The sequence below is a fragment of the Pseudopodoces humilis genome, chromosome 22 (genome assembly GCF_049639895.1).
Source record: "Pseudopodoces humilis isolate 2021_Gansu_Grassland_sample_001 chromosome 22, ASM4963989v1, whole genome shotgun sequence".
NCBI classification, from domain to species: Eukaryota; Metazoa; Chordata; class Aves; order Passeriformes; family Paridae; genus Pseudopodoces; species Pseudopodoces humilis.
The window spans coordinates 9,153,887-9,164,941 of NC_142221.1; the positions used below are offsets into that span (position 1 = coordinate 9,153,887).

Here is an 11,055-nt window from a genome sequence, read left to right on the forward strand (position 1 = left end):
CTACAGCCATCCAATACCAGACTCTGCTTGGCAGTCCTGGCTTCCTCTGCAGAAAGGATGAGAACAAGAATATTTGTGCTCTAAATTCAGCTTTTATCCATACTGGATCACCACCAGATCCCAGCCAACACCTTCACTGGGTCCTGGGCTGGGAAAACCAAAACCAGCAGAGACACGAGAGCTGAATGAGAACAGAGACAGTCTGAATTCTGTGTGTGTAAAAGAGTTTATTTGGAGTAAATATTATATTTACAGCAATAAATCCAGCATGTGATCATCAGGGCAAGGCAGTCCTGGCCCTTCACCTTTCCTTAAAGATGCATCTCTCTGTGCCTGCTCTGTCCTGCTCAGGCTGGGAGCCCAGCCTGGTCCCTGGGGCCACTGCAGGAATTAATTCAAACCCTTTTTCTACAGCCACAGCTCCCAAACTTACCCAGGCTCTGGCAGAAGAGTGGGGAGAACATCCCCCAAACGCACCCAGCTCCAGGGAAGTGAATTCCTCCAGGGCACAGAAACACTGCCCGGATGTTTTCCCTCCTGCCATCTCCATCTGTTGCTGTCACTTGTACCTGCATGGATCAGGACAGGGGAGCAGCCCCCGTGTCCCAGAGCTGAGGCACAATTCCACAATTTATGCTTTGAAATGTGCAGAAACTGTTAACAGCTACTTCTGCCTCCTTTTCCAAAACCATCTCAACACAAGGAGTGAACTTTAAGGTAGAAACTTCATCTCCTGTAGGTGAAAGCAGAGATTTACAGCCAGGTTAGTGATCCAGCCTGCCTGAGAGAGAGGATTGGGAGTTGTGTGACTGAACAAACACAGCCTCAAGCACCAGGAACGATTTGCAAACAACTGAGCAGCAGACAAATGTGCAAATGTATCTGGTGGCTACTTCTGGATAATGAATGCATAATCTATTCCAACTCCCCTTGCTATCTGCTTCTGGATAATGCTTCTGCGAGCCTGAGTCAAGCTCACAAGTGGTTGGCAACGAGGAAAACAGGCTGTGTTTGAGCCAAACATTATGCTCAGCAAATAAGGAGCAGTTTTGCCATGGGCAGCTGCTGTTAGAGGCCAGTGTCAGAATCCCTCCCGTGCTCCACCACTCCCATCCTGCCCACAACAGCTGCAGGATGACTTCTGCCTCTAAAATGTGATTTTATGCTTAAACAGAAGAGTCTACAAGAGCACGATTGTGTTTCCTCCCCACCTTTCTGCTCCTTAGAAAGTGGCTTTTACATTTATTTGCTTTAGCCGCTGGGAAGTTTCCAAAAATGCTAATTACGAGGCCATTGCAGTAAATTGCATTTGGTGATATAACTGTGAGTCACTGGTTCAGGGCATTTTTCATTTTCCCTCCTCTTCCCCGGAGCAACTTATTTAACAAAGGTGGGGAAAAGCAGAGAAGAAATTGGCAGGCGTTTGGTGCATGAGCCTTAACAGGGAGCCAGAGTTCCCAAAGTGTCCCTGGGGAGGCAGCTCCTCCTGGGAGTGGTGACAAACGGGGCACTGAAGGTTTTCCAGTCACTTTGGGAAATGATGCTGAGTGGCCACGCAGTCCTGGAGCTGGAGGAGGCTGAAAGCACTGGGAGTCTTCCCAGGGCTGCCCATGGGGGAGCAAATTCTGCTTTTTCCTTGGGAAATCTGTTCTCCATCCATTCAGCCCTCGGGGAAGAATGAAGAAAAGTCACTTCGTGGTGTTGGGTGGCAAAAGTCCCACCTCGGGCTCTTCCACCGCTCCGTGGTGGCTCCTCCCCAGGCAGGGATGAATTCCCAGCTGGAAGAGGCTCGTTCCATCTGAGCTGCAGGTCCCTGGAGGATGCTGTCCGTGTGTGAGGTCTGCAGACCCTCAGGGCTGGTTCCTCTGGCCCAGCAGCAGATCCATGCTCAGGCTTTCCTGATGATCCTTCCCGCTTTCCTCCAGTCCCGGTTCCTCTCCCTGCGCACGGAGTGCACCAGCGGCCTGGAGAAGCTGGAGGAGGCTGATCTGCTGCTGCTGCTGCTGCTGAGGAACAAAGCAAAGCATCGTTACTGCCCTGGGACAGGGCTGCGACACGTCTGCACACAGAGGAGGCTCCCAAAAGGACGGGGAATTTTGGTTCCCCAGCGCTGCTGCCAAGGGATCAAGGGCTGGGTCCTGCTGCAGCTCCTGGTGCTCAGGGTGGGCAGAGAATCGGGGCTGAGCCTCTCCTGAGGGCGATGGGGAATGGGAACCTTCCCTGCCCCGCTTCGTGGAGGTGTTGGAAAGAGCTGCTGAGCTCCCAAGCCAGCCCGGGCCGGGATCCTGGGATGAATTTCCCCTGGACTGTGACGGGATTCAGGGATGGATCCCCTTGGATTGTGTCGGGATTTTGGGATGGATCCCCCCTGGATTGTGTCGGGACTTTGGGATGGATCCCCCCTGGATTGTGCCGGGATTTTGGGATGGATCCCCCTTGGATTGTGTCGGGATTTTGGGATGGATTCCCCCTGGATTGTGTCGGGATTTTGGGATGGATTCCCCCTGGATTGTGCCGGGATTTTGGGATGGATCCCCCCTTGGATTGTGTCGGGATTTTGGGATGGATTCCCCCTGGATTGTGCCGGGAACGAGGATCAATGGAGCAGGGGCGGGGGAGCCGCCACGCCAGGAGCGGAGGAAGGCAGAGCTGTGGGAAACTGTGAATGTGAGAAAAAGCTGCCTCACAACAGAGCCTGTTACTATTGAACAGCCACAAAAGGAGGAAGAGCCCTGAAATCTGCCTGGGCTGAGGCTACAGCCGAGAGAGAGCACCCTCCTGTCCTAATTCCTAGTTACCTCACTGCTTTATAACTGCATTTCCTAATTGGTTTTCATGTTAATTACCCTTGCCAGGCCGGGGGGGTGGCTGTGAGCTGTGAGCTCACCTCCCCAGCGCTGGCCCAGCTCCAGGCTGTGCTGGGAAGCAGAATGCCCTCACATCCAACTCTGCCTTGCTCTTACCTCAGGGTTCAGCTCTTCCAGGAAGGTTTTGGGTGGCTGCCTTGGCAGTGTCTGTAAATCCTCCTGAAAATCCTATAACCCTTAAGTTCCAGGTGACACCAGCCCCTCCAGGGCTGGGCTGGGCTGGGCTGGGCTGGGCTGGGCTGGGCTGGGCTGGGCTGGGCTGGGCTGGGCTGGGCTGGGCTGGGCTGGGCTGGGCTGGGCTGGGCTGGGCTGGGCTGGGCTGGGCTGGCTGTCCCAGCTCCCTGGGCTCACCCTGGAGCCGGTGCTGGACATGAGGAAGTTTTTTCCCCACTGCTGAGCCACGGCTTGAGCTCCATGGATAACCAGGCTCCAGATGTGGCAGCTGTTTCTGAGCCCTTTCTAAGCCCAGGACCAAACTGAAGGATGAACATCTGGCTCCAGCTGTGCTCTCTGAGCACTGGGAACCTCGTGGGCTCATCAGTCAAGATGAACCTGCGGGACAATCTTAATTCCACTAATTCATAATTCTCCAGTTCTCTGAGAGCTCCACCTGTTTGTGGTGCAAGCTGGGAATTATCCAGGTGATCCCCACAGAGCTGGGGGCAGCTGGAGGAGCAGCAGGGTGGGCAGGGTGGGCTGCACACCCAGCTCACATGGAGAGGGCTGGGATGTCTCCAGGATGTGGAGCCCTGCACAGATCATCAGGCTTGGTCCCACATCCCAAAATGAGGCTGGGTGAGGTAGCAGCTCTTGGGGATTTTTGGTTTTGTTGGGGTACCTAATTCTCTTTAAAAACCCCCAGTCTTGCTGCATTATTCTGGCTGCTTGAGGCAAGTGGTTCGGTGGTTTCCAGTAAACCAAATAACTCCATTAGATTTTCTCTCTGGCATCAGGGTGTCCCAGAGCTCAAGTTGTGTCCCAATTCCACCCTGCACTCTGCCTTGGAGACAGAGAGGAAATCTGCCTCTGACCTCGATCAGAACCCAGCCAGCCCCATCCCCTTCAAGCTATTTCTGTGCTGTCTCCACCCATGGCAGTGCTCCCAGCGCTGATCATTTCACTCGCTCAAGGTGCAGCTGAGCTCTGCTGCTCTGGAAATCCAGCCAGGGAATGTATTCCTGAACTGGGGCTGAAGGGAGCCACGGGTGCATCCTCACTGCTTTCTCCTGGGGGTTTCATCCATGGAGACACCTCTGGGGGGAGCTTGTGCAGCAGCAGGGCTGGAATTGGGGCTGGGAATGGTGCACAACAGAGGATTAGGATAAGGACTGAGCTGAGAGCTCTGTGCACTCGAGCTGCAGCAGCCAGACCTGGAGCAAACTGGGTCATGGGCACATTTTTAGGTCCAAAGCTCTGAGGGGTTGGTATGCTGTGGCCTGTGATTTGGCAGGAGGTGGATTTTGGGGTGTGATTCCCTAATCACAGGAAGACAAGGAATGCCTGATGTCCAGGAAAGACCTCAGCCAAACCAACCATGACCCCAAACACCGTTACATGTGAACAACACATAAACAACGTTTGCAAGAACAGATCCGAATTTTAAATATTTGCAGCATTTTTCGTTAATTGCCCTTATTTCTCCAGCTCATTTTTGTTGTTGGGCAGAAAAGAAGGGATTGGTGTAGTGGGCCCAGCCCAGGGAGTGGGAGGAGACGGAGAGATAGTGACATGCACGGTAGTGATTTAACATGAAATACTCTGCTTGCAAGCAGCCTCTGGAGGTTTGTGCCTCATTGATGAATATCATGCATGAAGTGTAGCTCCTTGTGCTACCCACATTTTTCTCTTCTAGGTTTGGCGACTGGGAACCTGACTCACAGCAAATATGCTGAGTTACAGCACATTTCCATAGAAAAATCCCCCAAAAAAACCCCCCAGGCAAGCGACAGGCGTGTTTATCTGCAAGTGTGTCAAACGCAGGGGATGCTCAGACAATGCAGGCTCAGAGGATTAACAGACCTTAATCCCCAGCTCAGTGCATTAATGCCCGGCAGATGAGACAGGGCACAGACACAGCTCCAAGGACCGGTGGATGCACACAAAAACAATCCTCCCCATCAGAACATCCCGGTGCCCCTCTGGGAGCAGCCACTCACCTGGAGGACCACACCGGACCTGCCTGCTTCTTTGGCTTGGCCATCTGCTTCTGGTACTCCATCCAGCCGCTGACCAGCTCGTGCAGGATCATCACGTAGAGGAGGAAAATGAGAATCCTGGGATCCATCCGTGGCACCTCGGGGTCTGCTTCATTGGGTAGGGGTGGCATTGGCTCGGGGGGAGCCGCTGCTGCTGCTCCGGGAGCCGCGGGGATGCTGAGGCTGCTGCTGCTGCTGCTGGAGAGCGGGCTGGGCTCTGTGCAGGGTGAATTAGCGCTGGAGAAATCCCCCGGGGGATCAGAGCCCCGTGCCTGTGGCTGGAGCAGCACAAAGGGGTCACATCTCGGGGGGCTGCAGCCCTCGGTGCCCCTCTGGCTCAGCATCCCCTGCCCACACGGGCATGGCAGGAGCAGCCGCCCCTGTCGGGGGTGGAGGGGAGAGCTGGCAGAGCAGAGAGCTCTGTCTGGCTCTGAGGAGTAAATCAAACCCCCAGTCACTGGCTGGGGATTCTCTGAGCTGGCTCTTCCCAGCGCCTCAGGATCCGGGGCTGCACCGAGCCAATCTTGTTTAGGAGTGTTACTCAGGGGTTTGCGGCTGAGATTTTTTTTCTCCTGAGTGTTTTCTCACTCTCTTATTGTGTTTTCCTCGCTATTATCCCTTACCCGAATCTTCAGCTGCTGTTTTCCCAGCGTGAGGCTCTGACAGGCTCCTGATGTGCAGGAAAGCTGTGGCCACAGCATCCAGGCTTCCCAAACCACAGCTCCTCTCCCAGCCCTTCTGTTTAGAGTGGAGGATCTGGCTGAGATCTGGTTGTGCCACCAGATCACAGAATCCCAGACTGGTTTGGGTTGGAAGAGACCTTAAATCCCATCCCATCCCACTCCTGCCATGGCAGAGACATCTCCCACTGTCCCAGGCTGCTCCCAGCCCTGTCCAGCCTGGCCTTTGGGAAATTCCAGGGATCCAGGGGCAGCCCCAGCTGCTCTGGGCACCCTGTGCCAGGATCTGCACACCCTGAGATGCCCTCAGCCTCTCCCTTCTTTCCTCCATGGACACAAGGCAGTTCTTGTGCCTGGAATTTCTAGCAGGACAAAAGCACAGAGTGTCTCGCTATGACACTTGTATGAAGCAAAAAGAAAAATGTCCCCACCAAGAACTGCTTTTAAAACCATCTCACTCAAAATTCACGTTCTTCTGCTGCAATATTTCCATAAGTGAAATAATAAGGCCTCAATAACTATTTATGGCTATCCAGAAGCAAACTTGTGCCCAGTGGAGCTGTGCCAACTGCAGAAAAGGGAGCTCAGAGGAGGGGCAAACCCAGGGACCCCCAGGATCCTCCATCCCACAGCTCCTGCACAGACAGGGAGAGCTGGGCTTGGGGTTCCACATGCTGGGGAGTGAATTCACACCTCACAGCCCTCCCACCACAAACTCCCCACGGGGAAGCTGCTTCCAAGCTGAGCCAGCTCACCTCACCCACCTGAGGTCAGGGGTTCCTCAGAAACTCTTACCCTTGTGTGTGTAAGTGCAGACAAGTGTGCAGTAGCCAGGGCTTTGATAATTTTCTTTTAAGCACCAATTTAACACACAATAGCTAATTCCATGGCAGATCTGCAGATGGAATAAACCCAAGGGCAGCATCATTGCCCCAGACAAATGTGCACCTCCAAGTGCTGGGTGATTTCCCCTCAGCCAACTCACGAGGAGCCCAGAAGTGCTGAGTAACTCTCTAAATTGGGAGGAGAAGAGCTTGTGGAGAGGAGTGAGCAAGTGAATGAAACCTGCCAGGACTGGAGGTGTTCTAACAGCTCTGAAAATGGGAATATTTGAGGTTCTCTGTGAAGGGATAGTGGAGCTGTTCCCATGGCAACGGAGAGAGTTGCCAGGCTGCGGGTGATGGGTTCTGATGTGTGGTACGAGTCAGGCGTGGTGAGGCACTGGAGACCAAGGACAGCACTGATATTTTATACATATGCAATTTTTGATGAGTAAACCCAACGTGACTCCTTTGTTCCAGGGGAGAGAAGCTTTTCCCACAGGGAGAGACGTTCCCAGGGCAGGAGCAGCGGAATAACTCCTAACAACTCACTCAGATCTGTAAGAGATGCTCCAACAGCTGAACAAAAATAATACTTAATGCAACATAAGGTAGAAAAGCCAACAATTTGTGAGCTGAGAGCACAGCAGCTGATTCTGTGACTGGTCATGAACAGTAAGCTCTTTGACAAATGAGTCAAAAAATATTTAGATTTTAGCGTGATTAAAGGCCAGTTTGGGAGGGCAGGGTGGGAGAGGCACTGCTGCTGAGGGACCATGGGGTACAGGGGGCACAGAACACCCCTCACAGCAGTGTTTCCCCTCTGCCCTCAGCATGAAGGTAGATTTAGATGGGATATTGGGCAGGAATTGTTCCCTGGCAGGGTGGGCAGGCCCTGGAATAGAATTCCCAGAGCAGCTGGGGCTGCCCCTGGATCCCTGACAGTGCCCAAGGCCAGGTTGGACAGGGCTGGGAGAAGCTGGGACAGTGGGAGGTGTCCCTGCCCATGGCAGGGGTGGGATGGGATGAATTTGAAAGTCCCTTTTAACCCAAACCAGTTGGGATTCTGTGATTCCACAACTCCAGCCCAAGGGCACAGCCTCAGCGTTCTCCTGAAGAAGTCAGATGGGAGCAGAAGCACCCGTGAGGATCCTTCAGGTGTGCAATCACTCCCAGCAGAGCCCAGCAGCAGTCTGTGAACTCACTGTGGATTTCTGATGACCAGCTGGGCTCTTCTGCTGTTTGATAACCATCAGCACCCAGAGATAAGCCAATAAAATGTGTGTACAACATTATCACATAACACAGCACCAAACAGAGCTCACAGCCTCGAGCTGCTCCCCATTCTCCACTGCTCTGCAGACGCTTTAATGCAGAGCAGAGGCACCCTGTCCCCTCTGCTGCTCTCAGACACAAATGACAGGCGGTGGACCCTGGGTGGAGGCTGTGGGAAAGGAGAAAACTCCCCAGCTTGAACCTGGGGTGATGTCAGAGAGCCTGGAATTCAGGCAGGCTTTGAAGAGCAGGGAATGAAAAGCAAACTTTGTCTGCCCCAGTTGTGGTGGCAGAGGAGAAACTTGAAGCAGACACAGAAGGGACAGCTGAGCTCCTGAGCAATGACAACATCTCATTCCTAAGCAGCAGCAAGGGCAGGTTTGAAATTCTTTTGTAAAACCAGGGTGGACATGAGGCCAAGCTTCTCTGTCCAAGGCTCAGTCCAGCTGATTGGACTGGAATTAAAACCCAGAATAACTGAGCTGTCCCCAGCCCTTCACTCCTTGCAAGCCTGACTGCTGCAGCATTCCCAGTGTTTGGGCTGTGTTTTGATGGAGCAAAGGCCCTGAGGAGCAGGACCATGTCCCTCCGCTCCCCAGGGACTATTTTCCACAGTTTGGGTGCCAATCTGAGCCTCTTCACTCCTAAAGAGATTTTAAGACACAGAGGTGGTAGGTGTCAGTTAAAATCTATTAGTCAGTTAATATTTATTAATATTCATTGCAGCTCCAAGGGCACCCTGCAACACCAACAATCACTTCAGGCTCCTGGGAAGCATCCACCATCCCATTTTTCCACTTAGAATGCGGTGTGACTGACTAGCAAACAGGAAAACCCACCTTCCTAAGGCTCACCATTGACCCAGAAGTCTCACAGCCCCCAAGGGGAATCACAAGAAGGCAGCAACAACTGTTTTGTTACAGTAAATCGGGGTTGACCCAAAACTTGCTGCAATTTTTGGCTTTTAAGAAGGAACTCCTGAGTTTCACTGCAAAGACAGTGATCTGCATTTCCCTTTTGGGGCCCAAGGGCTGCAGGATCCCTCCAGCTACCAGGCTAGACAAGTTCTGAGAACACCAAACCTCCCAGCCACAGCTCGAACTGAAACATCAGGACAAGCAGCTCTTGCAAGAGGCCACGAGGTCATGGCCCAAAATTCCTGTGAGCATCCAAAAGGTGCAGTGACCCCCCCAGGCAGAGTCAGGCCACAAACACCTGCAAGTGAAAGTCCCTCTGCTTAGGCACGGCACTGGCCAAGGTGGATTGGAGGTCCTGGTGTCTCCAAATCCCCAGTTTGGATGAATTGGATGAATCCAAAATGGCTCAGGGCTGTTTCCTGCATCTCCAAAGCCCATGAATGTTGTCCTGGGTGAGATGGAAAACAGATTCCTTCCCTTGCCCTTTGGCTGCTCTTCAAGGAACCACCTGTAAAACTCCTTCTGCAATTATGTGATTATTGAGTGGAGATGGAGCAGAGACCACGGTGCTGGTCTGGAGAACGTGGGCTGGGAACAATCCTGGCTGGGACCCACTGGAGCAGATGTTTTGTTGTTTCACAAGTCACTGATGACACCTTGAGCAATGTGTGAGCTCAGGGGAACAAAGCCCTGCAGCCACTGCCCTCTCTTTCCTCTCAGCACACCAGGGCTCCCTTCCTTCCACTCCTGGAAGCAGAGAGCAGAGTGAACACGAAGTTCCAGAGCAGCTCTCAGCTTTCAGAGCAGACAGGAAAATGGAGTTTCAGAGTTAAAAAGAACAAGGGGCACTGCAGAATCTGCCAGCTCTTTCCACAGGCTCATAGGAGTCGATAATTAACAAAAGAAAGAACAGATGCTATGAGACACATTTCTTCTGAGGGTATTTACTTGCTTCTACCTACAACTGTGCCTGAAAAAGTGCTAATATGAAACTGCATTCCTAATCATTGGGTTGCTTTGTATCAGATTGGTAATGACTCATTACCAGGATTTTGTACACATTTCACCACTTCTTTATTCTGTTAACCCTCAGCAGGCAGCTCAGCTTTGGCACAGAAAATTGATGCTGGCCTGAGGGAAAAAATTAACATTAAAACTACAATAACAATTGTCTCCTGAGTCCTGGACTGGTTTTTTTTTTATGACAATGGCACAAGGACAGCACGGTTTATTCTGGCTCAAGCTGGATAGCTGGCTACAGGAATTACCACAGGAATACCTGAGGGTGGGCAGGCCCTGGCACAGGGTGCCCAGAGCAGCTGGGGCTGCCCCTGGATCCCTGGCAGTGCCCAAGGCCAGGCTGGACAGGGCTTGGATCACCCTGGGATAGTGGGAGGTGTCCCTGCCATGGCAGGGGTGGATAGGATGGGATTTAAGGGCCCAACTCAAACCCTGCTGATTCTTTCTCACTTCCTTGTCATAAAATGACATTCACAGAAGCTGCTGAAGAAGGAAAGACCCCAATTCTCACTCCTGGGCTGCTGTCTCTAACACAGGCAGATGTGAGGCTGTGATCTCCCAGGGATGCCTTTCCCCTTCCCCAGGCTGACCCTGCTGAAGAGGAGAAGCAGAGCCCAGACTCACCCCAAGGTGAGATACCTTTGTCCCTTGTGCAATTGTTTTGCTAGAAAAGGAACCAGGTTTCACTGCCTCCAGTTGTTCAGCCTTGTCCTTCTCCTCAAACTCCCCTGGCAGGTCCAGCAGGCCAAAATCCACCCACACAGATGGTTCAGCTGCTTTTGTCAAGTTCTCCTTCCAGCTGGACTGACCTCGTTATCTTTCGTGTGGGCTCCACGTGCTGCTGGATTCTCCTCAATTTGCTGATGGTCCTTTTTGCACCACAGAGGGCAAGAGCAGGGAAGGGATTGGGAAAGAGCAGGGAATTCAGAGATGTCCATGAATTGGAGCAGCCATGGGGCAGCAACCCTGTCTGATGTGTCCTCAGCACTGAGTGACCCTGGCTGGAGCTGCCCTCAGTCCGTGTTTTACACCCACCTGAAGCTCTGAGATCCCATTTTCCCCTTGTTTTGAATGCTGAGCCTGGCCCTGGTGGAAGGGGAGTGCTGGCAAGGAGACCCAGAGCATCTGACAAGAGGCTGGGGACTGCTGCTCGGGCTGGTGGCAGCAGTGGACACCTCTGATAGTGCAGCACATCTTACCATGTCCCACAAGAGCTGGAACCTCAGGGACTGGTTTCAGTGGAGCTCATCCCCTCTGACTCTTCCTCCTCTTGAGCATCT

The 11,055-nt window shown here is 52.8% G+C and overlaps 1 protein-coding gene and 1 long non-coding RNA gene across 3 annotated transcripts; one reads left to right on the forward strand and one right to left on the reverse strand.

Annotated features, from left to right (window-relative positions):
- Window positions 1-207: 207 nt before the first annotated feature.
- On the reverse strand, window positions 208-6,408 carry LOC148182678 (uncharacterized). 2 transcript variants are annotated; one of them, XR_015774383.1, is made up of 2 exons: window positions 2,964-3,076; window positions 208-2,006 (listed from the first exon to the last, which is right to left on the reverse strand). XR_015774383.1 is itself a non-coding variant. In XM_088065883.1 (2 exons), exons 1-2 carry the CDS (start codon window positions 5,404-5,406, stop codon window positions 1,889-1,891), a joined length of 501 nt encoding a protein of 166 aa, XP_087922009.1. In that variant the 5' UTR covers window positions 5,407-6,408; the 3' UTR covers window positions 208-1,888. The 2 variants fall into 2 exon arrangements, 1 of the variants encoding a protein (XP_087922009.1); XM_088065883.1 differs by lacking the exon at window positions 2,964-3,076 and adding an exon at window positions 5,024-6,408.
- LOC148182679 (uncharacterized) lies at window positions 3,393-11,054 on the forward strand. The gene is made up of 3 exons (XR_015774384.1): window positions 3,393-3,508; window positions 4,720-5,180; window positions 8,565-11,054. It is a non-coding gene; the product is annotated as an uncharacterized LOC148182679 (long non-coding RNA).
- The last annotated feature ends 1 nt before the right edge of the window (window position 11,055 follows it).

Excerpts from the sequence above, each read along its gene's own strand:
- LOC148182678 (XM_088065883.1), bottom strand. The coding sequence starts at position 5,406 with ATGCTGAGCCAGAGGGGCACCGAGGGCTGCAGCCCCCCGAGATGTGAC. Across the intron at positions 2,007-5,023 it reads GGTCCGGTGTGGTCCTCCAG|CAGCAGCAGCAGCAGCAGAT; the intron begins GTGAGTGGCTGC and ends TTTGTTCCTCAG.